The 17,500-nt window shown below is 37.7% G+C and overlaps 1 protein-coding gene and 1 long non-coding RNA gene across 3 annotated transcripts in view; one reads left to right on the top strand and one right to left on the bottom strand.

Moving 5' to 3' along the window:
• Positions 1–17,500, top strand: part of LOC138000017 (ATP-dependent translocase ABCB1-like) — a 54,787-nt gene that overhangs the window by 2,306 nt on the left and 34,981 nt on the right. Inside the window, exons 2-5 of the mRNA XM_068846124.1 lie at positions 1,175–1,247; positions 5,893–6,272; positions 11,916–12,087; positions 13,859–13,983. Of these exons, the coding sequence (XP_068702225.1) occupies positions 1,175–1,247; positions 5,893–6,272; positions 11,916–12,087; positions 13,859–13,983 (750 nt within the window). The remainder of the gene's footprint in view (positions 1–1,174; positions 1,248–5,892; positions 6,273–11,915; positions 12,088–13,858; positions 13,984–17,500) is intronic.
• The window catches only part of LOC138000018 (uncharacterized), a 28,103-nt gene continuing 20,707 nt past the window's right edge, over positions 10,105–17,500 (bottom strand). Inside the window, exon 3 of one of the 2 annotated variants that reach the window (XR_011123046.1) lies at positions 10,105–11,354. This is a non-coding gene — a long non-coding RNA (uncharacterized lncRNA). Of the gene's footprint in view, positions 11,355–15,873 lie in introns of those variants that run through there. The other variant, XR_011123045.1, reaches the window with a different exon arrangement.

The following is a 17,500-nucleotide window of genomic DNA, read 5'->3' as shown; positions in this document are numbered from 1 at the left end:
CCATACTAGAGTAAACTCCCACTGATTTCCGCCTAAATTCCGATTCTTGACAGTTAATAATATCCAGAGGTGTTTCATGATAGCCATTTATTGACACTGTTGAGGCTGAGTTACGTAAACTTAAACTTTGCCGATTTGATTTTTTTTATATCCCCCCCCCCCCCCCTCGGGGACAGAACCCACCCAGCACTTGACCAGTTACGTTTAGCAGGCCATACTCCTCAATGTGGCCTGCTAAATTTATTACTTTTTTGAATTCCGAGGATGCCCAATACCCTTATAATGTCATTGCATTTTAACATTTTCTAGACTGCGAGCAGGCCTGCTTTTCTTGGGCAATCGTGTTTCTGAATGCGTCGGTTACTGCAATGGGTGCAGTCCCTTCTTGCACTTCTCTTCCCAAGCCTCCCTCGGTCATTTTATTTGTTTACATGTACATGACAAAACACGACTGCCCCATAAAAGCTGCCTGCTAGACTGATTTGTGAAGGGGCTGCTCGCAGTCTACACATTTTCTCTATCAGTATGCGATGACTGGCTAATTTGTTGGACCATATTCTTCAGTTGGGCCTCCTGTGGTATCATGGTGAATTCAGGGTAGCAATCTGTTTTTTGTAGCTTACTGGCATTTGGTTTAAGTGTCATCTGCAAGTGTAGGGCACAATCTTTAGACTTGCGTTTCTTAAAGTGGCTATGTCACATTATTTTATGGTGTTTAGTGAAAATCTTCAGTTAATCACAAGTTTAAAACTTGAAAATGGTAATGTGGAACACTGTTACATCACCAACTTGTTGATTCTTTGTAGAATCAACTTTATTCATGAACTTGAAAAACGTGGGCCAACATCTTTCAAGATTACCCAAATGCAATCCATTTCAACCTTGTCCATTTTTGTTCATCCTACAGTTCTTACTTTTTGCTGTATTTCTTTTGTGATGTTCAATAGTTGAAGTGGTTATTTCAATGTTTTGTTCTAAATTTGGGCATTTTGGGTGTCATGAAATTACACCATTTTGCATGACATACATGTAGCCCCTTTGAGTACAATTACTGTCCAGTCAGTACCAGTGCTGAAATGATTCTGAGAAACCTTGTGTCACAGCCTTGTCTGAAAGAATAAATGTTGGTGAATGATGACTGATGTTGTTGTTTGTTCTTTTTTTTTTTCTTCAGTGATGATAAAGAGAAAAAAGGAAACAAGAAAGAGAAGGAGGAAAAACCACCAATGATACCTCTTTTTCAACTGGTAATGATAATATAAACATCACCACACTTTGCAATAGTGGCTTTGCCTCTACTCCTTAATATCAAAGTTACGGTCGCTCGGTCACCTGGGGCACCTTATTTGCGAGCGCGGGTGACCAAATTAATTTTTCTGAACAAGTAGCCCGAACAGGTGCATTACTTGATTCATCCTTACTTTCTTGTAAATATGATCCCAGCTGGAATTAATTAATTCTGGGCTCTTGAAAAAATGACTTGGGCTACTAACTTTTAACGTTGGAAGTCTGAGGGGCTCCTGGAAAATTTTCTTAGGCAGCAGCTCTGAATATGCTCATATTGTAAATCTCTGTTATGCTTGGAAAGTCATCTTCAGAGTCGTGATGACGCCCACTCAGTTTGTTGAAAATCCAATCACCATGGACTGGCAGGTCTCAATCAATGTCTCGCTTCGTTTACTAAGATTTTATAACATCAAAGTACATGTATGTCAGTGAGCCTTAACATGACGCTAAGTAAATATTAACAATAATTCCTTGAGCATGCCTTGGATATGAGATGATAAATAGTCACAAGGCACATGTACATAGCATCAAGTTGGCTGTAACCAGTCTCGTATCCAACAAGCATGAATAGAATAATCATTTTATTAAATCTTCATTCATTTCTGAATGCTTGGACACTTGGAAATACTGTAAAGCCAAAATTGATTGGATTATTCTATTTTGTTTTTACAGCCGACTGCAATCAGTTTCAATAAATGTGACCTCTCACGCAAAAAATTATTAATGTACACTAACAGTTTCCCATTAAATGGCTGAAGCCATTGGGTACCCATTGAGTACATGTACCTGTTGAAAACATTTACTAAAGCATTGGAGGGGTTGAGAAAGCTGTTGGGATTTTTCCTTTACCCGTTAAAGGTGTTGAGGAAAGCCGTTGGAAAAAATTACCGTAAAGACTAAAGACTCGTGTATACCCACACCCCCAACTTTCAAGCATGATTTTGGAAAAAATAAGAACTCCAAAAAAGCACTCTTCTAAAAAAAAGCTGGTCATTTGTTTCCACAAAGTCTAATGTTGTGTATTTGCAGAGACATTAAAAATTACCTTTTAAAAGCTTCTTTTTAATCAATTATTTCCTGATTCCCTGTTACTGACAACATTTGTCTTCATTGCTAAAGACCACAGTTAAAATGAAAATGATAGAATTTGCTTGAAAAAGTGCAGGAGAACGATGCAAAACGTTTGCTTGGTAGCCACGCAGTACGTCATAACGAGGAAAGTGTGAACGTTCACTTTTGCATCAGCTGTGTGGGGATATAATTTTTATCAAGATGTATGGAAGCCATCGATTGGAGAAAAACGCAATGAAACGGTCGGCCTTTTGCCTTGAGAGTTCTCCCGAATTGCGTGGTATTTTCTTGCACGTAGTGGAGAAACCAGTGTTGAGGTGATTGGTCATAAACGACATTGTAAACGCTTGAAAGAACTACTTGAGAACCACTGAAAGCAGTGATCAACAACAGGCTTCAATATGTTTAATCTTAGTTCTAGCAGCAAACAGCACTTACAAAAATCGTTTGTCAAAAGTGAGTTAATGATTGTATAAATAACAAAATATGCATTTCTTATCGGAATTACACTCAATTTGCATGTAATTGAGGTGTGTGTAAGGCTCATGTAAATGCTTACACATAGGTTTCGAGCGTGTATTTCACATGTATTTTTTTTTGCATGTAATTTTACGTGTGTGTAAGTGCTGCTATTCCTGCAGCCTGTACTGTAACTCTGCATGCTCACCACTTCGGGTCTTTGAATGTGGCTACTAATTAACCGCGTGGCCATGGGCCGAGCAGGGTTCTTGCTATTAGTTTATTTTTTTTTTTTCGTTTTGTCCGAGAGCTGAACCAGACTTCCACTCGGCCACATAGTCAGTGGGACTTCCAGTCAGGCAACTTAGGATGTTTATTCGCCAAAAAGCTGTTAAAAAATTAATGTACTTAAAATTTTATGAATATAGTCTGCTTTTTATTTACAACAAAATATATATTTTTTTGTGTCTTATTGAAACATGTAATCGTGACTTTTAAGAAAGAAAGCTAAGACTATTACGTCATCGGAGATTCCACGACGGTTTCGACTGATGGTGCAATCGGAGATTTGACAACGGCTATAAGTAATGGCGCAATACCTTTGTGTGCAGCCGTTGTTGTCAGTTTGTTGTGCTACAGATTGATCAAGTGATTTTGGTTCTATAGTCATCAGTGAATCAACAAGGACTGCTGTAAAATGTGTACTGCGTTGCGACTATAGTGGTAAGAAAACAGATAAAATTTAGTTTTGTTGGTGAGCGGTCCCAAATTTCTATTCGGTGATATAGTCAGTGGCACTTCGAATCACGCAACTTATGAATATGTTTACAGGTATTCACCAAAAGCTTTTAAAACATTAATGTACTTAAAATTTTATGGATATTCCACTCTTTATTTAGTACCAAATTTATTGCCTTTTTGTGTTATTTAAGGGGTTGATTCGAAGCGAGTATTGAATACATAAAAGGTCGTTATGTCATCCATGGAATGTGTCAACGTTTCAACTTTCGTTGGTAGGGAATTAACCACCGTACTAAACATAGCTGTGGATAACGTAATCCTTAAATTAAGTGATGTGTGTGACTACTGCATCTGTAGGCCTTCACTCGTGTAAAAAACCAATTAAATTTAATCTCGACTTTTAGGAAAGAAAGCTGTAAGTTGTTAAAAGTGTTATTATCGTATGGTTTATACCCATAGATATCCTGATGACAGTTCCAGATTAATTAAGACCATTACGTCATCGGAGATTCCTCGGAAATTTCACCTTGGCTGTTACTGATATTGCAATAAGTTCGTGTGCATTCGTTGTTGTCAGTTGTTGTGCTACAGATTGATCAGGTGATTTTGTGTCTATAGTCATAGTGAATCAAGAAAGACTGCTTTGGAATGTGTACTACGTTGCGACTATGTAGTGGTAAGAAAACATAAATTTTCAAAGTGCGGTTTTAAGGTCTGAAAGATCTTCTTGTTTTTGTTGAATCAGGGGAGGTGAACCATGCATAAACTTTTTTCCGAGCTCCCTTTTTGGGATAAAACGTACACCACATAATTAATGGAACGCATGCGTAGATGGCTATTACCGCTCAAAGACGTGCAAATCATCAAACAATTCGACAACTGGTTGACAATGAAAAGTCAACATGTTTTTCATATCAGATTAGCTTGTTCACCAACTCCTGTTTACTACTGTTGAGAGAGACAAAAGTAAACAGGCGCAAATATTTAGGATCTATAAAAAGCGACACACACAAACAGACTGATGACCAAGACAAAGTTAACATTCTTGACTGTTGGACATGCTTGATTGTTACATCACCAAAGACAGTTTATAATTTTCATAATAGAATATCACAATTTTCAGAGAGTTTCATGGGAAGACTGTAGATGTTCATTTAATTTGTAATACTGAGGGAAAGTGTGATTGCTATATAAGTTGCCATTGGTCCCTTTTGTAATTATCAATTTGACACTTTTGACAGCTGGTGTGTGCATGAAAGTGAGGTTCAAGTGCAAGGTAACCAGAGGTTTTTTCTTCTCGATGCTTTGCGACTTGTCTTCACAGCATCTTGGCTCTCTTTATAATGGCTCAAGAAAAACCTGTGGGACCAGTGTAATGTTTGTGCTCTTAGCCACTGAAGATTTTGTTGTTGTATCGGCTTTTCCCACACGCTCTCCAATATCGCGCCTCTGCTGGTTACCTAACTAAAGCCGTTCATCTCCTTGTTCAGGAAGTATTAAAAATAACTTCAAGAGCATTGTAAAGGCCGGGTTTGAAAGCCATTAAAGCCATTTGATACCCGTTGCTTAGCCATTGGGTTTTGCCTATTTACCACAAAATCATTAGTGTACATTTTCACGTGAGAGGTCACAAATTATTAGGTCATGTGGTACATGAGCTGATAACCAAGATTGAGAGAATTAATCAGAAAGCTAGAAATGCAATGTTCAAGGTCAAAAATTTAATAACACTTCATACATGTAACAGCCTCTATGAAATGAGTCAGAATTAACCATAAGCTGGCCATGGCATAGTTGCCACTGCATTTATTTCAATGGGTGTTTTGAAGAAATCTTTTTACATATAGTTGCAGTATCTACAAGTTTTGTACTAAAATGGAAAACAAGTGGTTTTTTTCCAAATAAGTTGTTGCACTCTTGTCCTCTTTTCCATCAAATGCATCTTTTTGGTTTGTCATATAATTTCTTTGATGCAGTTTTTGTTTTTTGTTCTACTGTATATTTTGTGGCCATTCTATTTCATGGGTGCAGAAAAACAGTATTAAAGTACATGTAGCAACTTCTGAAAAGATTCATGGGATTATGAATTTCCTCTTGCAAAATCAAGAAAGATGCCCTTCTCAGGAACAGTCAACATTTAGAACATGTAGTAACTAATATTAATTTTGTCTTCCACAATGTTAATGATACACGGAATGTAATAATTTTTAAACCAAATGTTCATTGATGATGGGGAAAATCTTTAGTCCTTGGTAAGACATGTAACTCTGTCACTGCCCTTGTAGAATTACAAATTAAATTAAAATTAACATACTGAAACAGATGTATTTTTAGTTTCGTTTCAGTGATAATGTAGACATCTTACTTATGGTAATTGGAACTTTTTCTGCTGTTGCACATGGTGCTGCAATCCCTCTCCAATTTATCATCTTTGGTGATCTTATTGAAAGCTTCATAGATTTTGAGAAGAAGCAAACAGCTAATGTCACAGAACCATTTAACTTGGAAGATAAGATGACCACATTTGCCTTATACTATGTTTATTTGGCCATTGGAAACCTAATTGTGGCCTACGGACAGATGACATTGTGGTCATTGGCTGCAGAACGACAGGTGAAAAAAATGCGATTGCTTTTCTTCAAATCTGTCCTTAAACAGGACATTGGCTGGTTTGACACTATAGACCCTGGACAACTCAACAGTCGCCTCACTGAGTAAGTGTTGATAAAATGATTAATTTAATCAATCAACCCATTGCCGTCAGGAAAAAAGCCCAAAAGAATTGGACCCTACATGTACATTGTACTTTTCTCTGCAAGAGAAAATGCACAGATAGTGGTATGGGCCCCACCTTTGGAATAGCCTCTTTAAGCAATGACTATGGACTATGGAATAAGTGCATGACTATGGAGTTATCAATTGTAGTTACTGTAGTGTATACCAAAACAGTGGATAGCATTATGGGCGAGCTCTGATTGGCTATTTAAACCCTGAATATCTTTTTGCTATTCACCTGCAAGCAATACGAGCGGGATTTGTGCCCAATAATATTGTAATCGTTGCAAGAATAAATGAACTAAAATCATCTTTTTGTGCTATAATTATTATCTCACTGTTTTAGTACATACTAAAACAACTATTCACCTCAGTGGCTATAGTGGTAGATATTTACCTCACCGCTCGCGGCTCAGTAAATACCCACCACTAGCTGCGTCCACTTCAGCGAATAGTTTTTAACTATTAAACAAATGCTCTATGCTCTATAGTAACTCTTTTAAATGAATACCAACTGGTATTCACTGTTTGTATTTAATTAATAGTAAAACACAAACATTGGTTAACTATTGCATGAAATTTACCATTACAGTTTTACGAGACATCTGGTTTGTCTCTTTCTACTGGGCAAACCTGCCCAGAGGGAAGGAGCACGAACAGGACTCGAGGTCCTATGCTAGGTGCTCCACCCTACCCTATCCAGACCAGAAAGACCAGACCACAACACCGGGAACTACATGCCCTACTCTTTACGACAAGTGTGCGGGTTCTTTTACGTCCCACAGGATTATGAACATTGAAGGGTTGTGAGACGGGACCTCCGGCTTATCGTCCTTATCCGAGAAGACTAGAGAGTCTAACCATTTGCAGATGTAATTACATGTACAAAGGCAGCACTTTCTCCTCAGTTATTTAAAGACCCTGAGTGTTGGTCCGGCCTGAGTGTTGAACTCTCGACCTCCCGCGTGACAGCCCGGTGCTCAACCAACTGAGCCACCGGTGCGCGGTAGTTAACCCATTGAACTCATGAACCAACCCCTCAACCCACCCCTTCCATTGACAAGTAACATTGACCAGGAAGTTTGACAGAGTGAAATACTCGGTCGAAGAGTCAATGGGTGAAATTCTGGTTCCATGCAAAATGCTTTCAGGGAAATTAATTTGTATGTTGGTCATGTGACCAAACAACATGAATACATGTACATGCACATGTATTTCAATGCCCGCTCCACATTTCTCTACAATGGGCACTGTGTAAATCTTCTATTGTCAGTGAAACTAGAACCCTAAAGCTTAAGGTGGCTGAACACAGTTTTTGATACCTATGTTTCATTTACCTTTTTCTCTACAACCCTTGATGGTACCAAGCAAGTTAACAGTTCGTGAACTTTGGTTTCTTGATACTTAAGCTGATATATATATATATAAGATCCAGGTGATGTGATCAACAAAAGGGATGACTAGGCATTTTATTACTAACTAGTTTCGTACCGCACAACAAGTGCGGCACTCCTCAGATAAAATAGCCAAATGAAAAGTTCGTTACAACGCTTGCTGATGATAGATGTACTTACGCTCGCGCAATTTGGGTTTTAACAGCTCGCGGAATTCATTTGCTAGCGCGCGGCAATTGTGGGCTTAAAGTTCTTTAGGAGAAATTTGTTAGCGTGCCTACAGGAAGTTACCAGCTCATTACGCCTGTTCAAGGTCGCCAGTTCAGGTCTACAAATGATAAAATACTTCTCCCATAGGCACAAATTACATCGGTTCGAGACAGGGTTGTAAGGAGAGGTTTGTTTCAAAATTTTCCAGGTGATCTTGAATTTCAATCTTTCTTCCTTCAAACACCAAACATGCTTACTGAGCTCTGTACTGAATCTCTTGTCGGGGTTGTTGAAAGAAGATTTGTGATTAGCAAATCTTGTTTTAAAAGAGTTCTCAGTGAGTCCAACATAAGTTTGGGCTGGCCTGTTATCCTCAGTTGCCACTGTAGCTTGGTAAACCACGGATGATGTAAGGCAATGTCCGGCCATAGGGCAGTCTGCTGGTATTCGGCAGTTGCATGCTTTCAAAACTGGTGGTGCAGATGTTTTCAGTAACGTTGATTTATTGTTACCATCGATCTTCTGCTTGAGGTTGGGCATGCAACAGTAGCTGATCTTTACTGTGTTGCGGTTGAAGATTTTGTGTAACACATGACTTTCAGGGAACTCTTCGTCGAGGATCTTAAGGAACGTTCGTCCAACGTTTGTAGCCACGTTCTTGCTAAAAGGTGGGTTGTACCAAATGATGTTCCTGTGGCGGTTCCTTCTGGAGGAGCTCGAAGACTGTGTAATTCTTGGTGTGAATGCGAGGCGGTGATTGTATCCGCTGTCATCGAGGGCTTTCTGATAAAGAGGTGCCGCTTCGTTAAACGAATGTTCATCAATTGAGATTTCGGACAAACGTTTGTTGATGGATTTCGGAATGTTTTCGATAATGCGAGGTGGATGATTTGATTTCTTGTTGACGTAGAGAGGGATGTTTCCGGGTTTGGTGTAGGCCATGTATTTCCCATTAGACAGGTTGAGGGTGACATCTAGAAAATTTACGGTTTTTTTATTGGCCTCGATTGTAATTTTCAAGCCGTAATTTCTGAAAATACCGCACAGATCTTTTTTGATGAGCTCGGTTTGCCGTGGTGGTGCTTTGGATATGCCGAGGCCGTCATCTCTGTATAAGCCAAAATCGCATGTACTGCCAAACTTCTCTTTGATTTTGTAGAGGAGATAAGTACCAACAAGCTCGCAAGATTCAGCACCGTCGTAGCTCCCCATAGTGACGTCAAAAAGATTAGATGAGGTTTTTTACCCCATGGTTCACCATAACTGTAGAGAATAGAACTCTTTGCTTGAAGAATAATATGCCGTTCGTTGTTGGTTATGGTGACATATTCAGATGCAAATTGTAGGGCTTCACTTAGCAATTCAATAGAGATCGATGGGTAGAACTCTACTACGTCGAATGCAATGAACGAGTGCATATCTTTGTCCTGGATGTTAGTGAACCAATATAAAACTGCCTTGGTATTTTTCCATTGGTTGAGCTTCAGGTGGTTAGCAAGTTTGGCATTAATGCGGTCAAGGAGTTGTTTACTGATTCTGCCGATCTCAGTCTTAGCCGGGTTGATAAGGCGGCATGTGGGGTTGTTGGCGAAGTTAGGCTTGTGGTCTTTAAGAGTTACGAAGGCTTCGCGCAGAACCTCAAGCAGAAGATCGATGGTAACAATAAATCAACGTTACTGAAAACATCTGCACCACCAGTTTTAAAACAAGATTTGCTAATCACAAATCTTCTTTCAACAACCCCGACAAGAGATTCAGTACAGAGCTCAGTAAGCATGTTTGGTGTTTGAAGGAAGAAAGATTGAAATTCAAGATCACCTGGAAAATTTTGAAACAAACCTCTCCTTACAACCCTGTCTCGAACCGATGTAATTTGTGCCTATGGGAGAAGTATTTTATCATTTGTAGACCTGAACTGGCAACCTTGAACAGGCGTAATGAGCTGGTAACTTCCTGTAGGCACGCTAACAAATTTCTCCTAAAGAACTTTAAGCCCACAATTGCCGCGCGCTAGCAAATGAATTCCGCGAGCTGTTAAAACCCAAATTGCGCGAGCGTAAGTACATCTATCATCAGCAAGCGTTGTAACGAACTTTTCATTTGGCTATTTTATCTGAGGAGTGCCGCACTTGTTGTGCGGTACGAAACTAGTTAGTAATAAAATGCCTAGTCATCCCTTTTGTTGATCACATCACCTGGATCATATTAACGCTCTGGTTCTACTATTGAGCACTCTATCAGCAGACGTGCAACAAATGAAATGATATATATATATATATATATATGCCATTGCCATGGCAACATGAATAAATATAAATAGGCCTTTAAAATCGTTTATTTGCAGAAAATCTGGTCATGAGATTTCTTTATAATTTGCATGCAGCAACAAGCTTGTAACGATGCTCACAAATTAATGCTATTTTAATAATAATTTGATGGAGAGATCTTTAATCATCCCTTGTTGAAGGTTCACTGAAATATCTAGAATTTCCTCTGTTAAAGCTCACATTTTTTTCAATACCCAATTACATATTCCTAAAGTATTTTCGTGCCAAATTTCGTTCAATTCTAACGAGTGGTTCTCGAGAAATAGGCGTATTTCGGAGAAAGCTATTCCGCATTCAATCGCAATTTTTTAACTTGCTATGCATCAGGGGCACCCAACGAGAATATAGTTCAAACCCAATTAATCATAGCATTGTTAAACGTATTTTAGTATTTAAACGGTAGATATTGGCATATTTTTATCCCCTAAAACATTTTTATCTGTTCGGAATCCCTAGCTGAAAGTCTGGTGATCCGAAAATTATAGAGATCAAAACTTACCTTTTCGAAAATTTCAGCCAGAAAAAAGGCTCCCGAAAATTCTAGGTGACCTCTTTAGGGTAAAAATCCGTTAAAAATGGGCAATTATACCACGTTTTAGATGTTCGAAAATCCTAGGACAGGCAGGCAAGCCAGGAATTTTACAACAAATGTTCCGAAATCGTCTTCCAAACAGATATTTTCCAAAAATTGACGTTTGGTGCCCCTGATGCATGTGCTGCATTTAACTGGGTTCTTTCAATAACAAAGAAAAATCTGCGAATTGCAGAGTTCTTTGCATCATTACCTTTTCTAACATACATTTTTCATAAAAGAATTATGAGGGAAAATAATTGTAATCGGAAGCATTGATCAAGTAAAATGATTGCTCTATATTGAAGCCATGTTTATTTTTTTGCAATCCTTGCATGCACTGCATTGCATTAGCAAGAGTGTGTGCGAAAACTGTGTTCAGCCACCTTGAGCTAGCTTCTGTTTTCAATTTTCAGTAGCGGTTAAAAGTAAGTTAATAGTGTTGACTTGGTTCTCATGTGTGACTAGAGTATCTTCGCCGCAATGAACTCAATCCAAGCTGGCACGTCAATCAAAGTTCTGTGAGGAAACAAAAACAGTATACAATTTCGAAGAATTGATCTCTCTTCATTGAAACTGAAAATTAACTTAAACTACCATAATGGAATTTCATTTTGAACACTTTTTTTGTAAACATGTATTAATTTACAAAGAAGCAAAAAAAGCCTAGTTCACATGTTAGTACAAGGAATGTATGCTGTCTCATATTACAAAAATGAAAAACATTGTTATTGACAATCAATGAAACTAGTCATAGCTAGGTTGATGCCTCAGATATTCATCAATGGCTATAATGCATCGTTTCCATTGTACATGTACATGTACGTCCTTCTGTGATGACTGCACTGGATACATTTAAAAAATGTAATTTTTCACTTTTTCTTATTTATCTGAGTCTATATATGGCCTTCTTCCCTTTCATTCCCAGACATATTCCAACTCTTTCCCGTAATCTTGATAACTTTGGTTAAAAAGCTATCCTTGATATCATCAGAACAAGCTCCCTCAAACTTGACACCATGTCTTTCCAAAATAAGATCAGATCTCTTTGAATCTCAGTCTTGTATTCTTTTTCCACAGAGATCTCAACAAAGTGCATGATGGCATGGGTACAAAGATTGGCATGTTCTTTGCAAATATGTCGACAGTTATAGCTGGGTTCATTTTCGGGTTTGTCTATGGCTGGAAGCTTACTCTTGTCATCCTTGCCGCCAGTCCATTAATAATGATTGCAGGTGGAATCATTGGAAAAGTTAGTTTAATGAACGCTTTAATTATTTTTCCTTAAATCTTGATCATCAATACAAGTTTACAATAATTTTTGATACCATATGCCCTTGTTAATCACCCTTGGCTGAGCTTTTAGGGACTGAATTACAGAAGGTACAGAGTGATGAGATTTTAAAGTAAAGTAAAGTGACCATATTTAACGTTGTTAACTTGTAAACCTGAGGTCAACACTTGAAACAGTGTGCTCATTTTACTCTCCCCTCTCCATCACTGCTCTGTTTTACAGGTATTTACAAAGCTACTTAAGCTACACTGAAAGGAAAGAAGTCAAAACAAGGATGTGAGATCTGGGAATCATACTCAGGACCTCTTGCCCCAAGGGCCGCGCACTAACCGACTATGCCATTCTTGCTCCTAAAAATTTTGCAAAAAGCATACAGTCATGTACCTATATCTTGTGGTTCAATTTTTTTATTGGTTTAAAATTTTCAATTTCTCAATTTCTCATTTACACATGTGTGACACATGTTATTGTTCAGGATTACAGTGCGATGCCCCTTACCTTGGCCACCCAACAAACTTTCACATTTGACAACTACGTGTAAGTACGTCAACTCAAACAACCCTTGCAACAGTGTTCAACTTACATCCGTGTGAACTTTGCAAGGAGGGGTAACTGTCAATCAAATCCGCAGTACACCCTGTTTGGCATACAGTGGTTGTATAAGTAATAAAAAACTTTGTTGGTGGCCACAGTAAGGCACGTGGCACTGTAATTTTTAAACCGTACAATATTATTTTATTTATTTAAATTAATCTTTAAAAAGATTATACAAATTGAGAAAAAGAGGAGAGATAAAGAAAGACATACAAAGTATGTACAGTCAATTGTAAAACAAATGCATATAACAATAAGTTAGGGTGTATGTGTAAAACTTTCAAGCTCTCATCAGTTTGCCAGAATTAGGGCCAATTTACATAGTATGATAAGTTACATGCGGTATTCAGTATGAACATTTTTTTGTACAGTATATGCATTTCGCCGGTAAAATTATAAAATAGTAAAAGGTAAAAACTGTTAAAATGTTTGACTAAACCTTTTCGATCTTGTGATCATCTTCAGAGTTAAGAAGATCATCTGAAGATGATCGCAAGATCGAAAATGTTTAGTCAAACATTTTAAGAGTTTTTACCTTTTACTATTTTAACATTTTTTTGATTTTATAATTGATCTTTATTCTGTTAATAAACTCAGAGAATGAGTGGGCTTTGATTTCGTTTACTGGACGGGCAGGTATATATACATAGTACGTCATGAAGAGCAGGGGTACCGGTATTTTGCAAAACGCCAAACACTGAATGGTTGCCGAATGGTTAGATTTCAATCATGGTACTGTAGTGCATTTCTGCAGTAATAGTAGGTGTAAGTACTAATTTCTAAAATGGTAAACTTTTAGTCATTGTTGCATATAAATTATGTACAGTAACCATCAAATACTAATTTTATAACATTCGGTGTTTGGTATATATTCAGCGTTTGGCATTGTGCAAAATATATTACCCCTGCTGCTACAAGAAGAGGGGAGTGTAATAATTTATTATTACACAAGCACTTTTTAAAATGCATACTACCGGTATTTGAGATTAAGTGAAGTGGATTTTAGTTAACAGTATTATTTTTTAGCTTTGCAAGAAACAACTAAATACCTCTTGGTAGTTCAGCTATTAAATAACAATAATTTATAAGATAAACTTATGCATTTTTGGTATTTAACAAGTGGATTTTTTTCCAGCTACTGACTTCTGCTACAGCTCAAGAGCTGGATGCATATGCTAAAGCTGGAAGTATAGCTGAAGAGGTTTTGTCAGCAATAAGAACTGTTGCCGCATTTGGAGGAGAAAAGAAAGAAATTGATAGGTGAGACAGGATAATAAAATCGCTGATGTTTTTATTATATAATTTCATAACAGGGACCTTTTAACAATGAACACATCACATCTAACTATTATACACGTTATACTTTCAAAATGAATGCAATTTATATATTAATTAACTCTTTTTCCTACTTTCCGATTCGCAAGAAAACCGCGCGAAATCAGCTATCGCCAAAAAATGTTTTATTTCTCAAAATATATTATTTTAAAGTTAAGGGGAAAAAAATACATCATTTTAAGCTAAGAAAATAAGCTTTTCAACAGCATATAACTTATTTACAGACAACTGAAACATTTTATAAAAGCAAAAGTTGAACAAAAAATTTAAGAAAAATAACACAAAAAAAAGTTTTAACTGCAAAATTTGGTCATTTTAGCGTTTATTATGAATTTTTGGATGCAAAACTTAAATTTTCTTCAATTTACATGTATCTGTTTTCTTGGACATAAATTGACCGAAAACTGATGAGGTACGAATATTTTTGGATTTTTTGGAGTACTCGGATTAGCGATCAATGCGGAATATGATAATGCAATAAAAGTGTCAAATTTGTGACCCATTGCTAACGGCAACGGAAGAGATCGCATTACGAATACCGTATTTACCCGTGTATAAGTCAACCTTTTATGGCCTCAAAAGAAGCTCCAAAAATCGCCCTCGACTTATACACGGGTCAAAGATTTTGAGCCAAGTTCCAGCGAAGTACGTGTAATTTATTCAATTAGGCCTAAAAACGTTTGTTTAGGCCTAATTAGTGCTAAGGTTAGCTTTTATGAATGTTTAGGATAGTTTTTACTCTCTGTATTGTACTGTGATTCCATATTCCGGATTCCAGGTTTTAGGGTTGCCCTCGAGGGAACATGTGGTGAAGACACGCAATTTAGGCTTTGAAAATAATCTTACCTTTTCAGCGATTTTAACGTTTGAAATTCCATCAAATGCACCACAATCCTTTTCTTTATCCTTTCCAAAGCCTGTGGTGTAATTTTCTGGCCAAAAAACGTTATTGAAACCGCTTGGCGATGGGTTGAAAAGGCTCAAATTGCCTGAGTTAAAATGTCCGTCATGTAGGCGTCATGAAAGCTAGAAAGCCGAGATTTACAGGAAAACTGGGGCTATTTCTCCCCAGTAAACACGCAAATTTCAGCGAGATCGATGGAAAGGACGCAGACCTACGAGCTCTACAGGGGTTTCTAGGAAAAAGAGCACAATTAACATAGTTTGACTCTTTGCTTGTTTGCAGAATCGTAAAAATATACCGTAGTTATTCGGTTATAAGGCGCACTCGGTTATAAGACGCACCCCAAACTTTGCAATTTAATCAAGCTAAGTTCTCAAACTGAAAATTACGCGAAAATACTCGGTTATAAGACGCACCCGAAAATTGAGAGTTATCAAAAGAATGTGATGAATTTGAGAACAATTATCCTTACACAATTGGCATGCGAACTCTTTTTGTTAACCTAAACAAAGTGAAAAAGTCACACGTTTAATGATATACGCAAAAACAAAAGCTAAAAGTTGACACCTGAAAATCATAACATACAACGCATACACTTTTATTTGAACCTTCCGACGTAATAAATAGTCAGAGTTCAGACTTCAAGCGAAAGCGAACGGCGATAAATTCCCACCGAAAGTCATATTCAAAGGTGTTCGACAGCTGAATATCAACACGCCACCAAGGATGCAACCTTCAGTGCACAAGAAAGGCTGGATGAATGAAGAAGGTATGTTTTATCTCCACACTGTTTTTTCAGAGAAGAAACTTTTCATGCGAGCGACAAACACGATTCTCAGAATTCGAAACAAGGTTCAACCGATTGTGTTGTTTTCATGGGTATCACGTTACTGAGCACTTGCTATTAAGCATGTATGCAAATTTCCGTTTGTTTACTTTTCTCTTGACGTCGTTTAGTGTTCTAAAGGTCTCTAAAAGCGCTATTCTTTTTTTAAATTGACAACTAGTGTCCTTTTCTTGTGTTGTTTAAACTGCAAGTTCTTCTCAAATTGTGATCTTAAGATTTTGTTGCGCGAAAATACTTGGCTATAAGACGCACCCCAATTTTAGCACTAACTCGCCACCCAAAGACAGATTTTTCTTGAAAAAACTGTGCGCCTTATAACCGAATAACTACGGTATATTAAAATTTTAAAAGGTACGAATAACTCATCGAATACGGATAGTTCGTTTGTAATTCGCCTAAAACCCACGGGCAGTCAGTCGGGATGGGACGAGAAAATCATTTGCAAAATTGTGTCTTTGTTCCGTATGTTTGTGTGCTAACTACTACTGGTAGTTATAGATAGACAGATAGATAGTTTAATTATTGATCAAAAACATGGCAGCCAGAAGCTGAATGACGTATGATTTACACTAAAATCAGGAAAGCTTAAAAAATCTGGAAATATTAAAAAGGAAATATTTACATCATTGCCTTATTGACATAGTGATGGATGAAACTATTGCGAGTGCGGATGGTATTGAGATGTCGTGTGGTAAAAGCACGCTTATTCCTTAAATTAACCTCGCACTTGTTCGTGGAAGGAAGTAAGCTATTATCAGCTTGTGCGAAGGATTGCATAAGATAGAATTAAAAAGCTTACACTTAAGAGCTTGCGGTGCTTGTGCAAAGGGACTAACTCGGTCATGGAAAGGGTCTCATCATACGAGCAACTTGGATAAATAATACCAGAAACCTATAAGGGTTGAAACGTGTAACATGTGTTCAGAGCTTCCGAATATTCAGTGTGAACTGATTGGTTGAATATTTCAGTGCTAAGTACCATATTTGGAAACCCCTCGCTCTTGTTGTTCCAAATATGGTACTTAGCAAATTGAATATTCAGAAGATTGTTTCCCAGAACACAAGGGGTCGTTACACGTTTCAACCCTTATGGGTTTCTGATAATACGCAATGCTCGCCTTTGGCATCCCTCAAGATCGAATGAAAGGTATTGTGGGAGGCTATGATGATAAACAGGGCATGCATATTCAGTAACAGGCTTTATACAGTCAAGTAGAAAAGTAGAAGTTCTTCCGACTTAACACATGATCGCTTTAGCTGGCGTAGAAAATAAAGGGGCTTGTTTACTTTCTTTACGATCTCTGATATGTGGTTATTCCGCGTAAGATCGCTAGATATCTGCAAACCTAAGATCTTAGCATATTTCAATCACTCCAAATCCTGACCATTAACCTTAACCCTTTAAGCCCCGAGGGGTTCCCCATTGACGAATAAAATCGTCTGGCGTTAGAGAGAGTAAAATCTATAAGTGCCGTTTGGCACTATCGGGGCTGAAAGGGTTAAACGGGAACATAGTTTTTTCACACTGTTAGTTTAATCCTTTAAGCTTCGAGGGGTTCCCCATTGACGAGTAAAATCGTCTGGCGTTAGACAGAGTAAAATCTATAAGTGCCGTTTGGCACTATCGGGGCTGAAAGGGTTAACTGGATCAAAGTTCCTCCTAAAACGACTGAAGGTTATACGTAGTTCCT

The sequence above is a fragment of the Montipora foliosa genome, chromosome 4 (assembly GCF_036669935.1).
Source record: "Montipora foliosa isolate CH-2021 chromosome 4, ASM3666993v2, whole genome shotgun sequence".
Lineage (NCBI taxonomy): Eukaryota > Metazoa > Cnidaria > Anthozoa > Scleractinia > Acroporidae > Montipora > Montipora foliosa.
The sequence above is the reverse complement of the archived record's forward strand: the minus strand, read 5'-3'. Positions and strand labels throughout refer to the sequence as shown.